The 27,796-nt window shown below is 38.4% G+C and overlaps 1 protein-coding gene across 2 annotated transcripts in view; it reads right to left on the bottom strand.

Annotated features, from left to right (window-relative positions):
• Positions 1 to 21,955, bottom strand: part of slc7a14a (solute carrier family 7 member 14a) — a 45,739-nt gene extending 23,784 nt beyond the window's left edge. The window contains exons 1-3 of one of the 2 annotated variants that reach the window (XM_041972529.1): positions 21,868 to 21,914; positions 20,885 to 20,971; positions 2,303 to 2,857 (exon numbers count right to left, since the gene is read on the bottom strand). In XM_041972529.1, the coding sequence (XP_041828463.1) occupies positions 2,303 to 2,609 (307 nt within the window). In that variant the 5' untranslated portion in view covers positions 2,610 to 2,857; positions 20,885 to 20,971; positions 21,868 to 21,914. Of the gene's footprint in view, positions 1 to 2,302; positions 2,858 to 20,884; positions 20,972 to 21,867 lie in introns of both variants that reach the window. The other variant, XM_041972528.1, reaches the window with a different exon arrangement.
• Positions 21,956 to 27,796: the final 5,841 nt, after the last annotated feature.

Here is a 27,796-nt window from a genome sequence, read left to right as displayed (position 1 = left end):
CGAAGTGGCAAGGCCCCTATACTGTAACTAGGAAAGTAGGTCCAGTAACCTATGAGATCATATGTCCAGAGAAAAATAAACGTAAACAACTTCTTCATGTTAATCTGCTGAAGGAATATTATGAAAGAAAGGAACCAGAAACAGAGGGGAAGCATGTCCTGATGGTCCAAGATCTCCTGTCAGAAGACCCTGATGTGTTGGAAGCTGAAGAAGCAGAAATGAGTCCGTCCCGGGAGCCATGTCAACCTGAGACTCCTCCAGATCACCTGACACAGGAGAAATGGCATCAGTTGGGTGAGCTTAAAGAATCTTTTCCATCATTGTTCTCAGACAGACCTGGTCGAACCGATGTCATAACACATAAAATTGTTTTGAAAGACACCAAACCTGTTCGTCTGAAGCCCTACAGAATACCAGAGCGAATGATGGAACCACTGAGGAAGGAAGTCCAAGCAATGCTGGATATGGAAGTAATTGAACCATCAAGAAGTGAGTGGTCGAACCCCATCGTACTCGTTCCTAAGAAAAACTCAACTCAGCCTCGGTTTTGCTCTGATATGAGAAAATTGAACAGCATTTCCTGTTTTGACTCTTACCCCATGCCACGTATTGATGAGGTGCTGGAGAAGCTTGGAAAGGCCAAATACATTACAACCTTGGACTTATGTAAAGGGTATTGGCAAGTGCCCCTTGACCCCACTTGTAAGGAATACACTGCCTTCCAGATTCCAGGAATGGGCCTATTTCATTACACTGTACTACCATTTGGTCTTCATGGAGCCCCTGCCACATTCCAAAGGTTAATGGACATTGTTCTTGGTGGTTGCTCTGCATTTGCAGCTGCATATCTAGATGATGTGGTAATTTATAGTGAATCTTGGAATGAACATCTGGAGCATCTAAAAGTTGTCCTGGGAAAAATTCGGGAGGCTGGCCTCACCCTTAATGTGAAGAAATGTGCATGGGCCCAAGAAGAGGTGAAATATCTTGGATATTTAGTCGGTCATGGCCTAGTAAAGCCCCAAGTTGAGAAGGTAAAGGCTATCCAAGCTATTCCCAGGCCCACAACCAAGAAGCAAGTGAGGTCCTTTTTAGGTTTGGTTGGGTGGTATAGGAGATTTATTCCCCATTTTTCTACAGTGGCAGCTCCCCTTACTGAACTAACGAAAAAGTCACCTGCAAAAGTGAGTTGGCATGATGAGTGTGAACATGCTTTCCAAAGTTTGAAATTACAGATCTGTCAAGCTCCTGTGTTGCAGAGCCCCGACTTCACAAAAAAGTTTGTGGTGCAGGTAGATGCCTCCAGTGTTGGACTTGGAGCTGTGCTGGCCCAGGGAGAGCCTGGTGAGGAAAAACCTATTCTGTTCTTGAGCAAGAAACTGTTTGACCGGGAGAAGAAGTACTCCACGGTGGAAAAAGAGGGTCTCGCTATAAAATGGGCTATTGAGTCCTTGAAGTATTACCTTCTAGGGAGAGAGTTTGTACTTCAAACGGATCACAAGCCATTGAAGTGGATGCAGTCCAAGCAGCACCAAAACGCAAGAGTGTTACGTTGGTGTCTAACCCTCCAGCCATATCAGTTCACCGTACAGTACTGTCCGGGTAAGAATAATCTTATTGCTGATTATCTTTCACGTTTACCTGACGTGTGTGAACCAGAGGGGGGAGGATGTGAGAAATGTTAGGAAGCACTAGCTCCCTCCTGCATTTTGTTATTCTTGTGTGCAAAGGTGAATCATGGGAACCTAACATTCACTGTTTTTTTTTCTTGTTGGTATCAATCATTTCCTGTCAAAGTGTTGTTCTTCTAAGTGAAGAATTTGTCATTGTTCAGTGAGGAGGCCTGTCTACCATGGAATTTCCTTACAGCTTGTATGTATGTGTGTGGGTGCGTTCTCAGTCTTAATTGAATAATTGAATGGAAATAATGAGAAGTTGAAGGGAAAGGATTGTACTAAATATGTTTGATTTTCTAAAATTCTGTTCTGAATTGTTAATGTGTATACTGCAGAATTAAGCTCAAGAGCACATAAGAATATGTTTCAGGATCATGATGTTTTGTTAATCAGCTTGTTACCTTATTTTTCAGAAGTCTGCTGTGATAGGTCTGTTGGAATTGAGAGGGTGGGGCCTTGGGTAATAAATAGGAAGTGCTGCCAAGCAGACTGGTTGGACTGCCCAGAGGGATGAAGTTTGTTTGGTGTGCAGAATGGCCAAATAAATTGCGTTTTTTTCCCATACCAAATGAAAATGAATTTATTCTTCCCATGCTCACACATCGTCATGCCACAAAAGCTCTCACCTGACAGTATGGAGGCCACAGCGGCAATAATGAAGGACACAATGACCCCAGGACCGGCCATCTCCTTGGCAACCAGCCCTGAGACCACATACATCCCCGTCCCGACGCAGCTGCCCACTCCCAGTGACACTAGGTCCACAGTGGATAACACCCGGGCCAGTCTGGTGCCATGTGAGCTGGTGCCCGACATGGATGAATCCAACATGGATTCCACAGGTTTGGTCCTCAGGACACGGGACGCAAAAGTGTTCCAGGCTGAGCCCCACTGTATCCTGCGAGGGTCCAGCTTCCCAACTAGCCCACTCATACTGAGGGTGTGAGGTCAAAGTGGGGAAAAAGAGAAAGGAAGGCAAGGAAGAGGGCAAGACTGTGGTTCTCTGATGTTCTGTGACAGTTCTGTTGGGTATATAGTCGTCTACAACACTGTGGATGCTGAATTATTCCTCATCCATGTGATGGAAGTAGATCTGATTTTTTCCTGTTGCCTGTGCTTCTGTTTCCGGTTTAGTGGAAAGCCATGTTAGTTTTTCCCCACATAGTGAGAGAGAAAGTTATCTGAAAGACAAAGGTGGAAAGATTTATTTTTGCAGCATTTCACAACACCTAATCTTCTTTTACTTGTCTAACACAGTGCTTGTTTTGGAAAACATATTCTAATACACAGAAGCCAAAAGCCTGAAATGTAGGCTATTTCTAGTTTTACCACAAACATAAGTACCGTAATGAGAGCTAATTAGCAATCCTCTCCTTGTAGCCCTGTTGCCATAGTAGCCAAGCTCATTAGTGACAGCTATGGATGCTTATTCATTTCCTTCTGTTTGTTAGTGAGCAATTTATGGAGTAATTGCTTTCATAATTCCATTAAATCTTAAGAAAATACCTTGTCTTATTTTATTTGAATGATTCAAAGATCCAAACATGTAATATTTCCAGAAATCAGGAAAATCTAAAAGTGGTTCTGATATTAAATTAAGAGGTATTACAAACTCCTTAATGGTTTCAGTATTTATGTGTATTCAGTATCTGTTTAACCTGTAAATTCCAGGTTGAACATATAGTACATACAAACTGCAAATCACTGGGAAAAAAAAGGAAATTAAAAACAGCAACTTTGCTTCACAAATAAAACAAACACACATAAAATTAGTGAGAAAAAGGACAACAGTTTCCCAAAAACATAGACAAACCGGGTAGCTTAAATGGACAAAGAGGTTGAAGTTTTTGAGCATTACGAGTGCTAAGATGTGCATTCGAAGAACAGGAGGATGAACACCAACACAAAATGCAAGAAGACTGCTTTTCTGGGAAAGCTCAGATCTTTTAGTGTGTGCAGTTAAGACGCTGGAGATCTTCAACCAGTCTGTGGTGGTGGGTGCCATCTACTGTGCTATGATCTAATGGGGGAGAAGCAGCAGTTTTAGTGCCACCAAGCTGAATATGCTCATTCATAATGTTAGAAAAGTCATGGTTTTTGAATCCCAAACAATAAATACAGTATTCAAATGTAACTTGATAATGTATTCCTCTGAATGGCACCCATAAGCTTAAGTAAATTTGTAGCTCTTTGCAACTACAATATACTTATTGTATGTTACTCTACAATAATAACCCATTTCAGCCAGCAGGAGCTCTTTGATTCTTTTCTGCATAACTCACACAGTCTGTTATAAGCATGATAACAGTCTATTAGCGATGCTTGAAAAGAGAGCTATTATATTACTCATTCGTTGCACAGCCTGCCCTCCTCTCTAACTCTCTCTTAACAGCACTGAACTAGCCCCCTCCATTCATCTACTTTGAAAAACAAACGCAAGTTACTGAACAAACACACACTCATATTCGGCACACCCACGTTGCCTCTCAGCTATGATGACTGCAATTATCCAGCTGTGTAACCAGACGAGACCTGGGCTGCTTTTGTCGCTGCACTTAGTGGGAGCATGAATGTGCAGTGGTAATAAAAAGCTTAAAAGGTGATTTATTTTAAGTGTTAAGATGAGTACTGAGTGGGACGAGAGCTCTTAAACTACTTGGCCAAATCACAGGTATGAAAAAGGAAATGTCATAGTTTGCTTGTAGAAAAATAAAGACATGGATGGAAAAAGTCCTAAATAAAAGGCACACATAGCAAAGTCTGTCTTGTGTGCAAAGTTTCAACAGAGTGCTAACTTAGTTGAAAGAAACTAAAAATATCAACCTGCATCAAAGTAAAAGTCAGCGGGGAAATATGGATATAAAAAGATTACCCTGTTTTTCTGAAACCTGAAAACAAAGTCTGATAACATCTCTTTGTTGTGCTGAAACAAACAAGAAAGGAAAACCAAACAGAAAGGTACCCTCGCAAACTCATGCTCACGCTACATTTGCCTAGACAGATTCTAATTAAATCTGTAGAGAAGATTCAGAAAGCTGCAGAAACCATCTATTTTAAACACCAAATAACCTCCTTCCCATAAAGATGTCTCCTTCTTTTATTGTTTAACACACATAACGATTCATATGCAATGGATTTAATGTTACTCATCAAGCATCAATACATGCATCTCTGAATAAACTCAAAATTTGTTGTGAACATCCAAACTATTTCTGCTTCTAGCAGTAGTAGTAGTAGCAATTCTAGTGAAAACCGAGTCCAGTCCAGATGAGTAGATGCTAGTGGAAAAAAGCCATTAGTTTGCATTCCAAATTAATTACTGAAAGGTGACAAGATCAACACTAGTCATCATGTTACTGTGCAATGTCCTGCTACAAAGCCTTTGACGTGCACCATCAAAACAAAATGGATGTGTTAAATAAAATATATACTTTCTTTCTATTTCATATTTAAGGCTTTACGGATTTAAAGTTGAAGATTTAAACATTTTCGGTTGTTTGGGGATGTGTGTGGATTAAGTTTAGCTAAATCTTTTTTCTTAAAAATGTTTATAAGATTAGTATCTGAGCAAAGATTAAGAAAATGTAGACACATGTCCTCACACACTAAAATATGCTACTCTGTGCTTTGTTTGTGTGCAAACAAGCAAACTAAACTGTAATGGTGTCTCCCTGAGGACCCAGAAATTCAGCCACATACTCAGTGATTGAGATTACAAAACAATGTAATTTATTGAGACCGGGTAATGGAGGAGATGAGCTAGGTGTGGTCCGGTAGGAAGTGGTGGAGACTTCCTCAGGTAATGCAGGGATCAGGATCCTGAAAAGACTCCAGAAACAATCAGGAGGGTCCACAATCCAAAGGAGCAGAGAAGAAGCCAAGAGTCATAAACAGGGTCAAGAGGCAGACGACTTAGCGGGGGCAGGCGAATATCCGTGGTCGTTCCAAAACAGGTCAAAATCCAGGAGAGCACTAGGCAGGAGCAGTCCGACAGGGGATGAAGCAAGAGAAGTCCAAGGGCTGTAACAGGGTCAAATACCGGAATCTGGGAACAAGAGTAAACGCTGGACATCAACAAGAAAAACAATGCTGACCATCTGGCAAGGAAGCAAGGACTGGAGTGAGCTTAAGTAGGGAGGGGAGCAGGTGAAGAGAGTGAGCAATCAGGATTACCACAGGTGGAGCAGATGAGCGTGATAAGGGACTGGAGGCCCAGCAGAGCAGCAACCATGACACTAAACAAACCAAATAAGATCACTGAATGCCAAAATGATTAAAATATGAAAGAATATGAGACTTTATGGATGGACATTGAGGTATTCTTGGAGCTTTTTCTGGCAAACACAACTTCTAACCACAGAGTTAAGATGTTAAGAACATTTTGTGTCGCTATTCCACAGCTGTAGGAACAGCAGTGTAGAAATTTGAGGGCCAGGATTATGTGGTTGTCACGGTTCCTCTTCAGGTGCATCTTTAAGATACATAATAATTTAAACACAAACAATATTTCTTCTTGTAGGATGCATCTTGTTATCTCATCTTTTTGAAGCAGACAGTTAATGAACTGAACAAAAACAACAGACAACAAACCTCTGACATAGAAAACATTTAAAGTCCGTAGGCCAACTTTTTCACTTTATTTTAAACAGTTTGTAATAAATTAATCTACTTAATTTTGTACTATACTGTATATAATTAATGTTGAATATTTGTCTAAATAATTAACTAAAGGGGAAGAAGTGAACTCAAAAAGTGTACTTCTAAGTGTTGGAGGAAGTCCCTTTTTAACCAGAGGACAGAATTTTTTTGTCTTCTGGTTGTCTTTACTCTTAAATCCCAGTCAGCTGACAAAGTTATAGAGATACCTACTATACCATCTACCATAGAGAAATAATAAAACAAGACAGCTGTATCTATTTTCAACTGTTGCTCAAAAATTTGACCCTAATGCTGACAAAACAAGATCAAAAGCATAGTTTCATGAAAATGTTACTATTTAGAAATGATTTTGTTATTGTGTCTCATGTTTAAATTGAAAATTTGATGTCACAAAGTGCTCATTAATGACAAAGTAAGACATTTTTGCTTCTGTTTGCAGATGTGACATACAGTATATGCAGTCAGAGTCGTGCATATTTGTTAATAGTTTAGTTTCATGCAGTGTGATTTGAGATGTGTGTCAAAATGAGTAAATCCTGTGACTTCGTGGGCAGATGGCACCACAGCAGCTTCTTGGATCACATTTGTTTTCTGTGTTTGTGCTCCCAGGGGAACTCGTTGCCTTTAGGCTCCCTGAACAGCATAGTCCTACATCCTATTGAATTTCTATAAGTGATTCAAAAATTATGATAAATGTTTAGTGTTAGCAGCTAAGTCTTTCTTTGCATGTTCACACCATCTGTCTATAATAAAACGTGTGTATCTGTCTGTGTTGTTCTGTGCAGAAACGACAAGGTGTTGTATGAAGCTGTCAATGCTGAGCCTACACAGACCGCCTAACTTACAGTAAGCTTTTTCGGGATGGTTTTAGTCAAAATCTCCTTTTCTTTGCTTTTGATCTGTGTCAGTGGACCAGGTTTTTGCAGGAACATTATCATGATCAATCTCTTTCCATAGGATCTGAACTGCAACTTGAAGAATGATCATTTTATGTTCTAATTGTCAGAATACTTCCCTTTGAAATACTTCTTTTTACCGACCCTATGTTAAGAAGCCACCAAACATGTTCATGCTCTTTCTAAAGAAGCAGCAAGTGAATGTGGTGGCTGAACATGACATTACAGAGAGCACAGCTGTGAACACCACCTTGGGGCAGAGAGTAAGTGTATTTCCTTTTGTATGTTGGCACAATCCCCAAATAAATTAATCTACTAAGAATCACATTTTGATGGTGGCTTTTGTTCTGTTTCTAAGTTTGATTGAGTTTGAGTGGCTGACAGCATGTTCTTGTCTGTCCACAGTGGAATTCATGGTCACCAGAGCAGCAGGTCAAATACTACAGAGAGGAAGAGGCAGCACAGCAACTTCACAAGCAACAGTCCTGCAGAGACAATTATGTATGTATATTTAAACGCAGCCTCACACAGTGACCACAAAGAGTTTAATATAAGCTAGTATCAGAGCAAAACTCTGATGTGTTGTTTGCATATTTGTAGGGTCAAAAACGTAAGAGAAAACAGCAGAGGCGCACAGCTCTCACCACCTCTGAAGGTAAAGCAAGACTTGTGTGGATCAGAGCATGTGATTATGTGATGATAACAAGCTGACTTGTGACCCCACTGAGCCATATTTAACTGGATTAGATTCCAAATCGTAGAACTGTTGACAGAAACAAGCTCAACACTTTTGAATGAGTCCAAACTCTTGACTACTACTGTACGTCAGGGTTGAAAATACAGTCTCACTCGATACAGGAGCTGCATCTCTTCTTGACAGTCTCTCAGAAAGATGATGGCATGTTTGTATGTTTGCATTATAGCGTCCTTTTCTCAGCCTGAGGACAGTCAGCCGGGGAAGAGACGGCATGTGGAACCCCATCAGGCGGAGCAGCCTTTCACCTTGATGTGGTGTTTGAAGTAATCCCCGTCTACTGCGTCAATCCTGCTGGGTCCTCCAGTTGTGAACCACCTCAAGCCCAATCAGAATCTATGCATTCATTAATACTGGAATTTTTGGCTTAAAATCTTTAAAAAAATACTTTAGCAAATCAGTTTACTTACTCTTGACTGCATTACATTGACTTCCTATGTTCCTTTTTGACCACTGCACTTGTATAAGAAATGTAGGCACAGCAAGGACAAGAAAGTCTTTTATGAATGATCCAACATGGCATTTATAACTTACTGAAACTTTGCAATCATCTCATTTATGTTTCTTCTGTTTCTTATAGGCACCCATGTGGTCATCTCCACCCTCAGAGTTTAGTCCCAGGATGTCAAAATCCAGGAGTTCTGGGACGATCTGAATCGGCCACAAAAATTACATCGCAAGTCATGTAATTAAAGGGCCAAGAGACCAAAACTGAAATGTTTTTAAATAGTGTAAATAGTTCCGTATGATGTTCACTCTGTAAATAGTTATTGGCATTCAAAATCTTGAAAAACAAATTTCATCTTTAAATTAGTTAATGCAGGTTTTTGTCCTTTATTAGATTTTTCTAATTCATCTATCAATCATCAAAAAATCCTCCATTTTCAACTACAGTGCAATGAGCAGCCTGCAAGAAAATCCTCATTACATCTCCACCTGCAGCCACCACCACCAACCAGCAGAGGAAAATCCGTCAGCTTCACCTTTCAAGGGTTTTTTTTTTAATTATTTTTTGTTAGGTTGCTATTTTAGGTGTAGTTAGGTTGCTAAGTTATGCTGTTGTCAGAGTTCTTAGTGGTTTAAATGTTTGACTTTTTGACATATCATTTGGGGGAAATAAAAAAATTCCTATGATTCCTCCTGTTTGCCAGCTTGCACTGCTACAATTATTTTTTCCATCTCCATCTGTACCATTCATCTTCAGAAACAAGATTTCAGTCTCCAGCCGTGCCTCTGCTGTAAGTCCTCAGAAAAATCAACTCGTCATCTCCACCTACAGCCTTCGCCATTAACCTTAAAGAGTGTTTTCATAGCCAGAGCAAAGACCTGAAGCAGGACCTGAGAGATGCACCTGGACATTTAGTTAATCCAATTACTGTTTACTGAAGCCTCTTCATAGATGGTCCCTATTAAAAGGGTGGCTGTCAAGAATCTATTTTTCAGAAGGGGACTATAACTTTTATAGTCTTTCCCCCTTAGAGTAGCTCTAGACTTGTAAACAGAATTGTGCTTTTGGTAAAATCAACCTTTTTATGATAGACAGACAGCATTAATGTTCTTAAATCTAATAGACTTTGACCTTATTTTTCATTGGTACATACAAACTTACAAAAACACTTAACCGATGACACATTATTCTTAATTTCATACAACACATATTAGGATCTTAAAAAAAATTGTTCTAATAGTCTACATTTAGTCAACTTTTATATATTAAACAGCTGATTTGTCATATTTGGTTTGTGGCAAATTATTAAACTGTCCATTTTTATTTTATTTTACCAGTACCAGGGCAGTGGGAAGACAGGGGTTCTGTTTCCACACTGCATGGGAAACCTTAACTAGGGAAAACTTTGTGCCAGCTTCTAAAGGTAGCTAAATAGAGAGAATGTTGATTTTACCTTTGTCCTTCAGGTAAAAGACATTTTATTTGATTATTAAATATGTAAACAGTCTTATAAAATAAGTGCTCTTGCTAAAAGTTGAGAACAAAACTTATATTTGTGGTCAGAGATTAGAGACAGAACAGAACCAGTAGACCAGATAGTGTTTTTTTACTGTTTTGTCCATGAGTTAGAGGTGTTTGGTAAAAAATTATCACCTCCCGTGTTTATCTGATTATCATAATTTATTTATTTTTATTCCACATTTATTAAAATTGGTCTCCAAATGTTTATGGAAATAATAAACCATGATAAAATCATGAAGCACTGTTCAAGATTTGCAGCAATTTACAAAAAGATCTTCGCTCTTACTCACTTTTTGGTATATAAAGATTACTCACCGAATGCTTCTCAAGCCTAAGCAGGCTGACATGTGAAAGCACCACTCTGCTGTAACTTTGCAGTTTCCTTCCAACCCAACACGTGATTTATTTCACCCCACCTGAAGGACTGGACAATGTTTGTTTTGGAATAATAAACTGTGTAATCACCGAAAGATTAGATCACTGTTGATTTGATTTGGCCTCTGCAATCACTGGGAACTATAACTTTCTCCTACATCTGAAATGAACAAACAAGCCAAATGAACATTTAAATATCAGAACTGGCATTACTCTAAAATGTTTCCTTTAACAAACCACAAAACCCTTACAAGGTGCAGCACTTTCAATCACTGGCATGAGAAAATGGCCAAAAAAACAAAATATGACAATTTGTTTCACTTCTGAGATCTGTTTGGATGATTGATTAGAACTGGATATCAAAAATGTTTGGCCAGGCTTAAAACAATCATGTAAGGGCTAAAATACATTCCTTCTTCTCAAGACCATGACCCTCATGGATGACATTTTGCTGGTTGCCTTGGATACATGTACACACATGTTACAATGAGATATTTGTTTTACTTCCTGATTGAATTTAGGTAACAACTTTACCAGGTTAGAATAGAAAAATGATCATGATCATTGTTGCAAGTCATATGCAGTCTCTGAAAAACAAAGGAAATGTTGATCAAAGAAAAACCATGAACACACTGTTTCCATGAAGTGTATATTTGTGTGTGTGAGTTTTTGTGTGTGTAAAACAGAGACCGAGTGGACAAGCTTGATATGCCTTAATTTCAAACACTGGTGCCCAAGCATGAATCCAATCACACTGAACAATCTAAAACAATGTTAGAAATGAAGCTGTATCAGTGTGTGTCCTCTACACACACACACACACACACACACACACAGACTTAAATCATGAAATGAAATTATGCAAGCAGCTCTTTTTCCCATAAACAAGTTCTCCACTTAGTTTCCCTTATAGTGACCGCCACCTGCCCTGTGCTGAGAACAAGTTATTTAAAAAGTCCCAGATCACAAAACAGAGCACAAGAACAGCAGGTTTTCCATCTACTGTTTGCTCCAGAACTGACTTTAACTGCATGCGACCCCTCCATAATAAATGTTATTCAAGGAGCAATTCAGCTTTGGTAAATTTGAGGTTTATGATTAAAAAAATATATATATATATATATAAGTGTAATTACGACTTTCTGTGTGTCACCCAGTTTGATACTACAAAGCGTAGAGGTAGGAAAATTATTCAGATTTTTTTTTCCAGCTGGTAGTCACATGAGTGCATCATTTCCAACCTGAAGGCAGTAGACTAACAACAACAAGTATAAAAACCAGAAATAACCAATTGTCCAAACTATAACTTCAAGCTTGACTTGAGCTGGAATCAATGTACATTATTTACTGAATACCTGACAAAGAAAGATATAAATCCAAATGAATAAGACTAATTTTCCTGACTCAGGAGTTCTACAAAAAAACCGCTTCCTGTTCAATCTGCTAGAGCTGCTCACCAGGTATTGCTCTATAGTGGCCAGGACAGTACAGTGCAGGCTGGTTGCCAGGTTGGTTTTGAGTAATCAGAAGGGCTCTCATCTTTATTAAGTCAATGCAGCTCCAAGTATAAAGTCAATAAGGTTATTCTTCTGGCAATTTAACTGCTGGCAGAGGCAAACAGAAATATACTTAGTCATGGCTGATTAGACACAAAATAGAGGTTCTGACAACTCTCTTATGTCAAGAGGAGTATGCTGGAGTTACTGGTAATGATTATGATTATTTTACTTTTTAATAGTACTTTTTATAGCATACAATGTATCACAATCTACATAGACTGGTTAGGAGTACAGAAATTAAGTCTGTTTATTTGACAACAGTATAGTGGACTGGTTTGTTGCTGAATTCACACATGATGGTTAAAATTTGCACTGAATAAAAAGCCTCGAAAAGACTGCTGTGTCCCTGCAGCAGCTCAGAGATGCTGGCACCTTTTTACTCTCCTGTAATCCTGCACCATTCGGATCATAGCATTCTGATAGTGATAGGAAGCTTTCAGATCCAGATACAGCAAAATATACACCTGTCTTCTTGCTGGCTATGCAGGGATAAAAACAGCATATAAATAAGTTCCAGATAAGCTGCCACCATTTCTGGACTCATGCTTATTTACAGCATTGAAGCCAAGCTGGAAAATTGCTCTGTGGTCTGAAGAGTCCAGATTTTTGAGATTCTCTTTTTTTTTTTGTAAATCGTGGAAGCTGCATCCTCCGAGAAGGGGAAGACTTTAATAAACATAATCATATGCTCACTTTGGGCACTTGAATTAGAAGATTAATAGTTGAATCCCTGTCAGCATAATTACCCTCACCACCTTTTGCATCTTAGTGTCAGTTTGACTCCTCTCCAGATAAGAGAGCTGTCAGAACATCTATCCTCGTGTCTAATCAGCCATGACTAAGCCTGCCTCTGCATCCGCCTCTGCCTGTGTCTGAAGTGCTGGATGAATAACTGGATTGAGCTTTCATTGTATTGACTTTACAGTAAACAGTTGCATTGACTTAATGAATATGAGAGCTCATCGGATCACTTAAAACCAACCTGGAAAACCAGCTTATGTCTTATGAGCTTGTCCCCTACAGAAACTCACCCTGGCAAGCAACATTGGCACCATTTTGACTGCCTGCAGACAGACTGGGACAGATCTGTTGGTAGAAGACCTTAGTCAGGAATGGTCGTTCCTTCTTTTCGTCCTCATTCTGTCTGAGCATCTAACTACTATACATGTATGATGGTAGTAGTCTGTGAGTGCTCAAAGACTGCTGCAGTTTGTGTTTAAATCTCTGAACTGATTTGTCATCAATCATTATAACATATTATTGCACATTTAGCTAATTACATTTAGGAATGCTTATGTGTAAATGTCATTTGCATTAGGTTATGTGTAACATAAATTAATTTTTCATCTTGTGTTCCTTTAGGTTACAAACTTGACAGCACATTTATTTGCTAAGAAATATCTTGACTTATTAACTTCATATATGCATGTATTTCTTAATATTAATTGGATGGTTACAGAGTGAAAATGTCTATTTCTCCTTTGGTTGACCAACTTTCGTTGATTTATTTTGAATGACTGGCTACTGTATCCTTGTGTTGTCTGACAGACCTAAAGAGACACAGCTGCCTGGCAGGTTGATTTCATTGTCTGACTCACTGGTCATGCTCCAGCCATCCCTGGCTGTGTAAAATCTCCAGAGACTGATTTTCCTATAATAATTTTGACGTTCCAATCAGTTTAATGAGCAGGCAGCAAGACTGGCTCAGAAGTACAGAGGAAAGCACCATCATGCAACAATACAAGCGGGCCTCCTTAATGTAAAGACAAAAAAAAAAAAAAAAAAACATTACAGCAGCAGTTACTCGGTGTTCTCTGTGTATTGAATTAATCTAACGTGGCTGAAGCTCTATAAATAACTGATAAACATGGGGTTTTACAGAAATACACAGTCAGTATGAGAGTGTTACTTGGAAGCAAGCGTTAAACTGAGCTAGTTCTGTCTGGGTTTCAACTTCAATTAGACCAGCCCAAAATGCTGTTTAGAGTTTTTCAACATTACATAATGCATGTTGTTTGTTTGTTTATTTATTTATTTATTTATTTTTTCAAAGAACCTAGTTCTTTCATTATTCTTTTTACACTTTATTGCACTGAGAAGGCTAACATGTAAGAAGCTCTTTAAACAAAAATGATCCATTTAAGGAAATGCTGCTTTTCAATAAATTTAAATCTATTTGACAAAACTTGTTGCATTAAGGTAGATGTTAAACTCACATTTAACTATTGTGTTAGCTAGCATGGTTTCAGTGGTGTGGCGGAGCAACTCAGATTACACATATTCTCTTTAAGTTTTTGAACTTTAATATCATTTCACAAATTACATTTTAATGGTTATTCAAAGTATTTCGTGCATACTTATATTAACATTCTTTCCATTTGTAGTGACAGCCTAACACCTGCATTACTCTGTGTAATGGGAAGGAGAATTGTCATCAGGTACTTGTTTTGTATACTGCTATATAAAAAGATGAGGGTTGTCAGTGCAGGCCAGACTGTTACAGTTTATGTGTGTCTGTCAAAGAATGGCAATCTTTTTCACATTAAGGTCTTAAAATTGTTTCTTTTTGTAAAAGTAGGCCTCGGATGTGGAAATATTTATCTTTCTCTGTTGCTGACAGACATGCACATGTTTACCTGAAACCAAAGAGCCCCACCCACATGACAAATCTCACTTTCAGAGCAGCTTTTATGGATGATTACATATGGAGAGCTGTTAAAAATATAAGCATGATCACCAACTGCAATGAATGATCCAAGTGTAGCCATGCAAGTTCGACTGGCATGCACTAATTTAATGTCAATCGACTTTTCATTTTAGATAGTTCGCAATATTTTGGAGCTCATTTGAAAATTGTTGTATTTGCACACAAAGATAAAACCCAAATCTAAGCGAAGGCAGAAGACAGGAGAGTTGGATGTAAATTCAAAGTGACAAAACGAGCTGCAAGAAATAATTGAGTGTAATATCAATCCTACTTTCATTCCCTAGTGAGAATGTCTCTTTGCTTTGCATGTCTTTCATTTTTGGACTCATACTCTGGCTCATTGATTGATCTGATCCACCACAGGTTTGCAGCATTAACTCTGCTTATGTTGATGTACACTCAGTTTGCAATTTAGCCATAACATGTGAGTAAATAGGAGGAAAAAGAACTGCAGTTGATGGTCCACTAAAGGCACATCATGCTTGTCTGTCAAAGGTTTTCAAGGTGGACCCTAGTTCTAGGGAACAGAACACTTCTCCTGCTTGACAGGCTTGTCAGAAAAACAAGTTTAATCGCAGTTTAGGCTACCACATCTTTATTTATCTTCCCTTAAAGCAGCACAGTGGAGGTCTGAAGCTTAAAGCAAACTGTATCTGGCACCAGACTACAAGATAAACAAAAACAACAGTCATCCCCTGCGGCTCTGAGCTTAACCAGCCATGTCAAAGACATCTCTGTCTATATGACCTGAAGCGCTAAAAGAACAACGGGGTCATCTAACACACGCAGAGACCGACTGCAGCTGTAAATGATGCACAAGAATAAACATCAAATGAAGACTTTTAGTCTGAGTCAAAGCTTCATATTTGAGCCTAAAGCAAGCTCATAGACTCTGGTGGCTAAAATCAGGTCTATCCTGTTGCCTCATTCTTTTCAAGGAGTTCCAGCCCAATAATAGTGATAGAAAAAAAAAGTGTTTCCAGTGGCAGCCAAGAAACATTTTCCCCTCCAAATTTTAATCTCCATCCCTCCCAGGCAGTGTAGTGCCTTTGCAGTGTCAAGAAAATGTGTTTATGTAGTACCATTGTCACTGACACCCATCTGTCATAGACAATCTCTTTATCCTCACATTCTCTAACCACCCCACAGCTTCGTTTTTTCTTTTTCAATCACCCATCAGTACACTCCCACTCCTGCCAGAAGATGAGTTCCTGTTGTGTGCACGGCTCACTGTGTTCAAATAATCCTCCGACAGTTGATGGTTCTTTAAATTTCATCGACTTCACCTTCACCTGCCCGCCTATCCACATTTTTTAACTGACTTTCTTCCCCTTTTTCTGGCTGTTTCTGTTCTTGCGCCTCGTCCACTAAGCAGTGCAGCTCTATCAATGTGTGACATGCTCGGCCAAACAGCCAAACGCTTGAGCTTTCCCATTGGCTGTGGATCTTTCAAAATGTTTTGGCATGACTTCTCTCTTGGAGTCCAGGACTTGCACGCTGAGTTAAAGGTTGAGTCATTCATCTAATCCAATTAGTGTGTTGAGAATTGGAAATTGCTCATGTTTACTTAACCAGATATTTGCTACCACTTACTTGACCTTGTGTGGAAGAAACTAAAATATCACAAATATTTATGATAACTAAAGATCAGTGTTGTTTGAAAAGATTATTTATATATATAAATTTTTTTTAACGTAGAAGTGAAAAAAGAATTTAATAGATTGTCTATAATCAAATAGTACATTTTCCTTGAAGATCAGAATGCAGAGTAAATTTTTTCATATACTTGAAGAAATGAAGAATTCTGCTTTTGTGAGAATTGCAATTAAAATCTTGTTTTATGAGAAAATCAGAAGCTCCACAAGCATAACGAATATCATGCAACACTAATCTAACCATGATTCACATAAACCATCCTGGAGTGTGATTTTATATTGGATGTCAACAAGTTAGCAAAAAACTTGTCTATAAAAATCCATGATTTGCTGTAACACAGTGCCTTGACTTTCCCACAGTGACCATAACCTGTCCAGCTAAACTAAACTTAACACAAAAGCAAAAGAAAATTTGTGTTTGGCCGATTCATTTCTCTCCTTCAGTAGGGGCAGCTGATGTTGTATTGTATATAATTGGAAAGCCTGATTAGTCGCCTTTACAATAAGATATAACTTGTAAGGATCATGCTTCTGTGGAATGAGAAACACAGCTAAACATGTGGGGTGTGTACCAAAAAATGTGTGAAATTCCCCTGCAATGTTCTCCTGTTGACATTTAGTTTTGTTTTGAGATTCAAGATTCAAGCTGCCAGATGATAGTCAGTCACAGATGTATGACTGGCACCTGATTGAGTCAGTGGTGGTCCCATATCAACCAAATCTGGAATGTAACTCCATCCTCCAGAATGACAACACTTCCCTCCTCAGAGTCAGGATGATCACAGAGTACGTCCAGAATTTGGGGGTGTAGAGGATGGGGTGGTCTGCCCTGAGTCCAGACCACAACCCAAATGAGTATTTGTGGGATCAGCTTGGGTGTGCTGTTCTTGCATTCAGTCCGCCAAGCAAATCAAAAAAGGAGTCAGTACCAACAGGACAACGTTGCAGGGGATTTTGACAAATTCTTTGGATTCCCGCTAATCTTGCTGTGGGCCGAACAACATTTACATTTTACAGAAGGTGTTTAGACTTAGAAATTGTGGATGTTTTTTTTTTTTTTTTTGCTGGCTATTGTTAGCAACTTACTTAAGTTTTGGCTCCATCCTTTTATGACCACACCCAGTAAATTATTAATGGATGCTAAAAAGAAAAAAAAGTCTGTGTCTGGTAGGGTTGTGTTAATAATGCATTAAAAGTTTTACATTCAGTCGGCTTATTTAAACTTCATTTTCATTTATGTCTGTTGGTTTATTCTTTCAAGGCATGTTTAAAGACGGCAATTCCAGGTTAGCTGATTGTAAAAAAATTTAACTTAGACTAAGTGTAAAACTGTAATGAAGGAAAATCAGGCTAAAAATAGGAATTTTACTGAGTATATTTAGAACTAACAGGCTGTGCAATGATGTCAGAGATATTATCTTTTCTGTATACGATGACAATTCAACAGAACATCTTAATTTGCTATTTTTTTTATGATAATCAACCAAGCTAAAATTTTAGCTGCACTAATAGCTGCTGGCATTGAAAATGGCAAATATGTTAGTTTTACATTTTTCTGTCGGAACGTTATGGTGCAGGCATGATTCTATTGAGTAGGAAAACCATTACTTCTGCATAAAAAAATCTAATAAAATCTACTACTTAGAAACAACTGCATAGGTGGCAACTTTTAACTGAAATTAGAATCTTATTATGAATTCAATTATCTGAAAATGGGTGCATGCTTTGATTAAAAACTGCTCAAAATCATATGGGATGAAGGTTTAAAGGGGGAAAAAAACAGGAAAATGATATCTCATGCAGATCTGCTATACCTCTAGGGAAGCAGCCACATCACACATTTATTAAAAAGATCAGCTTACAGTGTGGTGATAATGATCAAGACCACCCACCTCCCACACAGTGACCCCTCAGTCTCTCTCTCTCTTTTATTCCATTTCTTTTTGTCTTTTTTCTTTGCTGGAACACAAACCGGACTTGCATGTGTCTGCATGCTCGTGTGTGTTTGTGTGTGTGAGACTGATTGTGAGGCAGACTCTCTGACGTCAGAGGTAACCAGAATCTGATAAAGAAAGACTGGTAAGTGCCAGTAAGTCATTCATAAATATATGAAAAAACATGTCTGTGTTTCTGCAGCATGGATCCGCTACATGAGTCATTTTATAGTAAAAACCCAGTAATGACAGCTCTGATTCAAAAGCATCGATCTCCGATAAGAAATAATATGTGATTCTTCCAAAGGCACAGAAATATCTCTTAAAGAAATGTCCCTCCCCCGCTGTGTCTGGTGTGTGTCTAAATAACAAGGCCTTTCATCACATACAGATCTGATAAAAATGACCAAGTCTGGCAGGATTTTTATCTTTTCTGCAGCTGCAAAGGTAGAATGTATATTTTCACCTTTCACTTTAAGGATGACTGTGTGACTTAAAATTAATCGAATTAGTCATTTAATAATCTATCAGTGTTACTGAATTAAGCTTTTCCTGCCTTAATTTGTCTCTATAACACCACATTCTCACTCACAGCTTGTAACTGACATCTTGATATTAGTCAGGAGGACTTTTTGCCACATGTTAATGGCCTTGGCATCTGCGTCACCCTTTAATTTAAAGGGCTGTGAGCTAAAACAGCATCCTGCAGTATTAGGATGTTTAATGACCAACACAGTGTGGAGGTTGGAGGGGTTTTTTAGGCTTTTCACATGGTTGGTTGCCATTAAAATGCTGTAGAGGATGACAGAGGATGGCACAATTCTGTCATCTGCAGCAAGCCTCCTTTATTCTTAGAGTAATGCAGCAGCCTCTGCTAGCAAACACTTATTGCTGTTGGCTACGGCATCTACTGAAGTAAATTGACTACAATGTGCATTTAAAAATGGTACCAAGGTAATCTGTGCCCTAAAAGTCATTCCTGGCCAAGTGTCTGGTATTACCAGCCAGCTCACGGTGACTCACAGTAGCAAATAAATAAAGATGTTTTAATACATAATGCTGGAAAACACTTAGAACTACGTCAGTCTGCACATTTATTATAACCCCTTTGTAACTGTGCTGCTATTTTTTTATTCTGTAATTGCTTTCTGTTGCCAAATTGGCTTTTGTTCAGCAAAAGGTTGCAAAATAATTCATATGAGAGTATTCCAGAAATTTCTTTAAAACATTACCTGCATGGGCTGCTACACGATAAGTTCAGGTGACAAGAATGACACCGTAGTTGGGAAGGCTTTGCATATTTCACATGTTTTTTTAAATTCTCTACTTTAAGAGAAAAACATCTTTGCATATGTGGTAGGGTTATGTTATAAAAGCTTACTTGAAAATAAGGTATTCTTCAGTGACACTCTTATGCAGAGCTGTGTCATTAGTAAATCAGCTGGGGATGTCTCCATCATTTCATCTCGCCATATTTTTGGTCTAATCCAGATAGCAAATGTACAAACATGACAATGAATGATTACAATAAAAAAAGCTTGTTTTCTCATTTGGTCTATTTCTGATACTTGCTTCTCAAAGCAAAGTGATTAAATCTGCAAACAATAATGTACAAATAAGTGAGAACAGTTGTCTATGATTTGCACATTAATTCACATACTTGAAGGCTTCTGGTAAAAATCTAATAACTCGGTTTTTCTGTTGAATTTTCACAAATTCCGAATAACTATTACAAAAGCACAATAAACCATTCAGTTATTAAAAATCCTTTAGATGTGTGTGTATATATTCACACACATCTGTGTAACAAAAATCTATATGAAAGAATATCTAATTACCTACCAGTTGACAAATGAGAAGGATATATAGCATGGCCAACAGATATATTTTTTCTATAAAGACAAATGTGTACACAAATAACTGTTTTTAGACAGTTGTATGGCTATGCAACTATGTAGCAATATACTTATACATGTATTTTGTACATACATATTAACCTTTCCTTAGAAAAAATTTGAGTTTTTTTGGGAAAATGGAATTTAAGCACTTAATAGTAAACATAACATCTGCTCAGGTTATTACATTTAGCCAGTGTGAAATAAAAGCTTTTTTTTAAAAGACAAAGCTGAACAGACACACCAGACATGAACGTTGGCCTCCTTAGTTGGCAGTGTCTGCCCCCCCCAAGCTTCTTTAGTGATGTGGCCTTCTCCTCTTATGTGAAACTGCATGTCTTGGGGGGTTGTGTGATAGTTTGTGTGAATGATAAGCAGTGAGACTATTTGCAGTTTGCTAAATTTGGGCAGTTATGTAATCTGTTTCTGCCTTTCATCATTGCTAGTTTCACCACCTTCATCGTCATCATAATTACGTTTTTTCTCTTGTATCTCTTGTTTTGGCCAGAACTGTTTCTGATCTAACTTGACATTCCAGCCATGTTAATTTAATTCTCTTGCTATATGGATTTTCTGTCTGAAACAATATACATGGAGACTAAAGCCCGGGACCAAAATTGCCAATTGTCTTTTAAAAGTATCACTTCTATTAATTTCCTAAATCCACACTGAAAATTCATCAGATCTGCATTGTGACTATGACATTCTCAAACAAAAACCTCCAGCAGAAAAATGACCAAATAAAATTTCTAAATCAGCTTTCTCCATTTACACACAACTGCCTCTTATTGTAACAAACAGGCACCTGTTGAGCATTGACAGGACCATCAAGCTTCATTGTAGTCATCTGCTGACGTCTGTTTTCAGCACCAAGGACAGCACAGCACCACAACTGGGTATGAAAAAAGAATTAAGAAGAGAAGGAGGGGAGGGAGAGACATGACCTTATGGCAAATGAAAAGAGAGAGAGAAAGAAAGAGAGATATGGCCATGTCATTAGGGATTAGCCCAGTTCCACAGCTTGAGGCTTTCAGTGTGTGAGAGGCTTGTGCTCAGACACACGCATCATCCAAAAGCACCAGCTTCAATGTAGATAGATAGATAGATAGATAGATAGATAGATAGATAGATAGATAGATAGATAGATAGATAGATAGATACTTGATGTAGTCCTTTTCTAACCCCTTGAGTTGAATAAAAAAAACTCTGTTGTCTCACAGTGTGGATTTTTTCCTCCTCTCCCTTAGCATAAAGACATTATGAGATCTTTCTTTTTTTTATCTCTGATACATGCTGTTCTATTATCCACATTCTCCCACCGGCTAAAAATAAGCTACCTTTAATTACATGTCCCACTCTGTTTGTTAAGTTGGGTCCCAACCGCCCTCCTGTCTCTTCCTGTACTCCTCTACCTTCCGAGCGTAGTCTGCTGCAGCTCTAGTCCGGTGGGAGAACCGACACCCCCGCCCTAAACTCCTTTCTTCCCCTCTTTCTCTCTCACGCACACCGTTAAGTCAAGGTGCGCAAGCACAAAGGGACAAATTCCCTAAATTTCCGCCCGTTACGCCGAACATCATCTTTACGAGAAAGCACCCTTTACTTCGCGTTCTGCGCCGCCATCGGTTATGAAAAACAAGAGGGAACGGCACAAAGGAAGTCGGGGAAAAAAAAGGTGGAGGGAGGAGAAAAGGATTTGGGGCGAGTGGTCGAAAGAGAAGGTGAAGGGGACATCGAGTTTAAAATAAGGTCAGGGTGAGGGGAAGAGAGAAGTGGAGGCAAAACACTCACTGTGGCACGTTCGGATTAAAAGATGACCATGTCGGATGCGGCGGTCGGTCACCAACATCAGCAGCAGCATCTCCGGGCTGTGCGGTGCATCAGCAGGAGGCAACATAGGAGGGAGGGTGGGAGGGAGAGGCTGATGATGTAAAAAGCTTTAAATCATTCAGGAACGCGCTGCAAGACATGTGACCGCCGACACGGTATATTATTATTCATCTGCTATGTTTCATGGCCGGCCAGGATACACTGAGCAGCGGGGACATGGCTGCTCCAGCCCACCTTTAATTTTAAACTGATCCGACCATGACACGAGAATTATTACCACAACACGCCTGAATATCCTTTTGTACTAATTGTCCACATTATATATTCCCCAGATATCTAAAAGTTGTTTTTTGTGTGTGTTTATACCAAAGTCACAAGTTAGAAAGTGAATTAACAGGTATTTATTTAGTAAAAAGAGTTATTTTATCTTTATGGGATTCAGTCAACATATTTTTAAGCCAAATATCACAAAACAATAAATAGACGAACAAAAACAAAATAAATACGCTGCAGTAAGTGATGCCAACACACAGATGTTATAGTGTTGATGATCAGAATGCAAATGCTTTTTCGCTTATGCAAAATGCTTCAAAGTTATATTAACTTAAGAATAAATTTTCACCAAAAGATCTGATCACTTCTACCTAATCTCTGTCATGAAAGACATCAATAGTTAGTGCCACACAAATCTGTTGTAAGACATCCTCCTCCCTAGTGCAGTGTGTTATAGGTCACACAGAGCATGTCTGTCAACCATGATGATGTCAGGATTAAACAGAAATTGGACATTTTCTCGTCAGGTGACATTTTCCACACAAGTAGTATCTTGGAGAACAGCACTGGAGTTTTAAAGTGCCATGAAGATGCATCTACCAATCATTTCACAAAAGCAGTGGCACTGAGAGTCGTGCAAAGGTCTGGTGCTAAATTATTTATCCACCGCTGGTTTCTGATCAAATATTTAGCAGATGGCCATTTTATTTGCCACAGATAGCCTATTTATGTCAGCTGTATTGTGTGTATTTGTGTGTCCAGATGTGACTTTGATTTCCCACGTGAGCAATGGCAATGATTAAGCTGTGACCCAACTCAACTGGAACAATCATGCTGCTTTAAAAAAAAAAATAAAAACTTTCATAGAGGAAAGAGATGTGTTATCAGAGGCTTTTTCATCATGACAACAAATAGTTCTGGAAAAAACTGTCAAGTATGTGTCCACTCTATCAATTTGGCAAGTTTTGGTTTTACAACAATATAAGATAGACAATCCAAAGAAAGACCATCCTAATAAAAACCAAGCTTTAAACGTTTCTTCTAAAGTCCTTCACACAAGCAAGAATTAAATTGGCTATATAAATATCCTAAAATCAAAACAAGCAATGAATATATATAACTATATTAAAGTGAACTGATCAAATTTCGGCCAACTGCAAACACAAGATTTAATACAAAAGGAGTAAAAGATTGGGGCATCAAATGACCATTTGTCTCGTTATTAGGACAGTAGGACACATCAGACACATCAGAGCATGTCAAATAAGCATTTGGGACAGCAGTAAAATGCCTCATATGTTGACTTTGGGTAGTTTTTTTTTTTTATACCCTTCAGGAAAAAAATCTCAGGACAGAAACTAAATAAGCCACAAATCACATAAAACATCAGCTCAGTTTGTCAGAGCAGACTAACAACCAAGAGTCATCACTTCCTTATACATAATTTGTTGTGCATCTACTTCTTTGTATGCTGATGCCTTTAAACCCATTTATGTTTGCTTCTTTCCAGCTCACACTGCTCTATCTTCACTGCTAAATGTCAACTACCCTGCAGTCCAGCTGCTGGCTGAGTGTGGGAGTTTCTGGAAGTGTGTGTGTGCATGTGTGTGAGGGAGAAATGAGTCACTATAGCTGTGCCCTAAGCAGTGAGACAGCTGTGAGACCTATGTGCCACTACCCATAATTCAGCGCTGTCTGATGAGGTCACAGGACTACAGGGCTGGACTGACCCCTCATGTCTGTCAGATCTGGACCCACAACAATAACAACACACATACACACACAAGATGTCCTGCTTCCCTATGCCATAGGAAAAATACCTTCATAACACAGTGAAGTGTCATTCAGCTATTGATTCAAAGACTTGAATTGTTGATGGATGTTTCTGTTTGTTCAGTAACGAATGCATACACATCTAGAAATAAATTTGTATCATTACATTTTTCTATATTTTGCAAGTCACTCCAACAGATTGATAGAATCTCACATTTCTACCCTGTAACTAACCTGGCTGCTCATATTTCATCATAATAAATGCTCCACATTCACAAGCTATAAAAACTCTATATCCTACTCAAGAGTCTCTCCTCCATCCACGTCAACCTCCTCGGCTCTGCTCTAACAGGCATGTATTATTCAACAGAAATCCATGGAAGAAGTCTTGCTTTTACCACTGAATGGAGGGGAGCTACAAAAAAAGAGCAAAGAACTCATTAAAAAGAAAAGAGTGAGGGCAGCAAATAAGAAATGAGAGTTAAGAGAAGGATAAGAGAACAACAGTTGGAAAAGAAACTGAGTGAGGGAAAGACTGAGTCGAGGTGTTTTATGCATTTCTGAGCAGCTTGGCTGTGAAGTTTCTCAGGAACACTGCAGTCTTTTTACCTCCTTTCAGCCAGCAGTGCCATATTTATAGAATTATACCTTAAGATTAGTTTAAAAGGGTTTCCTAAAACAGCCTAAGGTTGCCAAAAAAAACTGCTGATTCAAATCAATTTAGACATTTTAAAAATGAAAGAAACTATACATGTAATCGGGGATGAAGCTATAGTTCAGCTAAAGAGATAAGGAATGCTGAGAGACAAGATGGATAACCTGTATTTTAGGATATTTCATGCTAGGTCATATTTTGTCCTGTATATGAGCATAAGAAATATTGATAAACACCAAAAATCTTGGACACTGCATCCATATTAAATAATGACATGTACCCACTAAATAAGATATAATGTAAGACAGGATGCAGCAAAGTTAAAAGGCTTTCATTTGCAAGTGTCAGACAACATTATGGAAATGATCTCTGAAGAAGTGTTGCATAAAAACCCTGCATTGAAATCATGTGGGTGGTGCGTTACTGGAGAAAATAACAGACTTTGGGCTCCGCTAACCTTAAAAGAGACAATATTTTATAGTTAGACTACAAAACATACTGTGTTTTCTGAAAACAAACAGCAGTTCAGAGTTGTTGCATAGCTATGTCCCTGAAATGGATAAAAAAAACACTCAAATACAACTGAATACTGCCAGTCACATTGCAGAACAAATCCTGCACAAGAGTAGTTTTTTCCTGAGGAAAAACAAGCTATTCAATGAGCAAAGAGACCTGCTGCAGATGAAGTGGAAGTTATATTACACATTACAGTTCATCCTCCTCTGGCTGTGACTTCACCTTCATTCCCTCTATAAACACATCGAAGTACCCTGGCTCCAGTACATAGCATTCACCATCAAATTATGTTTAATCAACCAAAAGGTTAAAGAATTAAGAAATTCACAGCCATGGCATGTAAACAAAAAAATTACGCAATGCCAGCAGTTCCTTTCTGTCTGAGGCTATAAAAACCAACACATAGGGGTCAGGTCTAATTTGACTCAGTGAGAACTTTTTTTGGAAGCATCACATAACATGCCCCCCTGAGCTAATAGCACAAACACAGAAAGGGATGATCCAAAAGTAAGTAGAAGGAGGTAAAAGTAGACATAAATATCCATCTTTGTGGGCATCCTTACCATTCACCTGTTCATGGCATTTTCACTCAAAATATCCTGAACTGGAATGGAAATATTTTTTGTGTCTATTTGTTATTTAAACCCAAATATAGCAGAAGGCTATAGGCTGGATTTACATCATATGCGTGATATTTTGGAGCGTCTCCAGTATTGCCCTATAAGAGAAGAAGCTTGTCCTTCTGCTGCAGTAGCATCTCTTTCTGTTTCCAATCAGCTCTGTCAGTGGGATAGAAAAGCAGTCTCAGAAAGTGGCCATGAGCTACAAGAAAAAGAAAAGCTAATATACAAATAAATATAGGCTAAATCACAGTAAAGCTGCTGTCTCTAACTTATGTGGACAGAGATTTTCTCAGGTAAATCTGCAGTTATACTTCAGAAGATTTTATCAGAGCAGAACATTAGCCTGGAAAAGCAGTGGCTACATGTTATTGCCTTTTTTCAGGCATAGCTAGTTTTACCTTCTTACACTAGAAACAGAAAATATGTCAATAATTGGAACTCAACTTTATGAAAATATAATACACGAGCACAGCAAGTAAGAGGGAAGCAAACGGCTTACACAATCATGATTATGCTAATTAGTTTAAATATTTAACAGTTGTATTTTTGTGTGTGTGCTATCATTTGCTTTGTATTGGAACATAGGTATTAGGTTCAGATTCAAGAGGTAACCCAGCAGGCACAGGTAAGATTAGAAAAACAAGCACAGAATTCAATGGAAAAAATTATGAAAGTCAGTTTTTACAGGGTTTTGTGTGTAATCAAACAAACACTGTGTTAATTAAGCAAATATTTATAAGGAGATGGCCTGTTTATATTTTCCTTTTAGAGTCTTTTAATGATACCAAGTTGTCTGTAACTATGGAAACCAAAAACATCATATTAACATCATTATCTCATTATATCAAGATAGTTTAATTATTTTTTTAAAACTATGATTAAAATAAAGAGGTCTTTCTTTGTTATGGTTCAGGAAAGCCATTGTCAGAAAGAGAATAGAATGAAATGGGACAATAACTGATTAAATTATGAACCAACCACTCATTTTGAGCCTTAATCATTTTACTTGCTAACACAGAAAAACCAGCTTTTTGATCCGAGATAATGGAATGAAAAAGAAATCATTGCAGGAATGTCTGCTCTCAGCCTCCATACCATAACAGATAATCATGAGGACAACAGTGTATAATATCATTCATTCATTATCTTGACTGCTTATTCCATTAAGGGTCGCAGGTGAGCTAGAGCCTATCCCAGCATTTTAACAGGTGAGAGGCAGGTACACCATGGACAGGTCACCAGTCTGTCGCAGGGCCAACCCAGATAGACAAACAACCATTCACATGCACACCCTCTCCTAGGGAGAATTTAGAATAATCATTTAACCTATAATGCATGTCTTTGGATGGTGGGAGGAAGCCGGAGAACCCAGAGAGAACCCACGCATACATGGGGAGAACATGCAAACTCCACACAGAAAGACCACCGCCCCCCAGGTTCAAACCTCCCCCCAGCCAAGGCTCGAACCAGCAACCTTCTTGCTGTGAGGCTGCGGTGCTAACCACCACACCACCGTGCAGCCCGTATAATATCATAACTATTAAAAATGAAATAAACACATTTATAAAAACTTCTAATTCCAGAATTAGCATCTGAATAAATGTGATTCCAAATAACACCATTACGGTATATTAAGGATGTATCTTATTCATCTTAAGAAAATTGAAGTAATATTTGATTCATGACCAATCACCAGTTGATTTGGTCTTTTATTGTCCTTTCAATGGCAGGAAACACTGACATTTGACTTATAAAAAAAAAAATAACTATCATGGATTGTGGAAGCTGGAAACAAGGAACTAGGACCCAAATGCAGGGCTGAAACACTGGAGGCAGAAGACGGTAGTACAAAGGTTTTTTTGGACAAAAGACACAACTGAAGACTGGATGACATAACTAATACACACATGAAGACTATGGAACTGACCAGACTTACTGACAGAGTGACGATTGACACACACAATGAATGAAGGAAAACCTGGGACTAATAACAAAATGAGAAGCAGGTGTGACAATGATTGGAAGCAGGGAACAGGAAGTAAAGCAGACA

Source organism: Melanotaenia boesemani, chromosome 20 (assembly GCF_017639745.1).
Source record: "Melanotaenia boesemani isolate fMelBoe1 chromosome 20, fMelBoe1.pri, whole genome shotgun sequence".
NCBI classification, from domain to species: Eukaryota; Metazoa; Chordata; class Actinopteri; order Atheriniformes; family Melanotaeniidae; genus Melanotaenia; species Melanotaenia boesemani.
The sequence above is the reverse complement of the archived record's forward strand: the minus strand, read 5'-3'. Positions and strand labels throughout refer to the sequence as shown.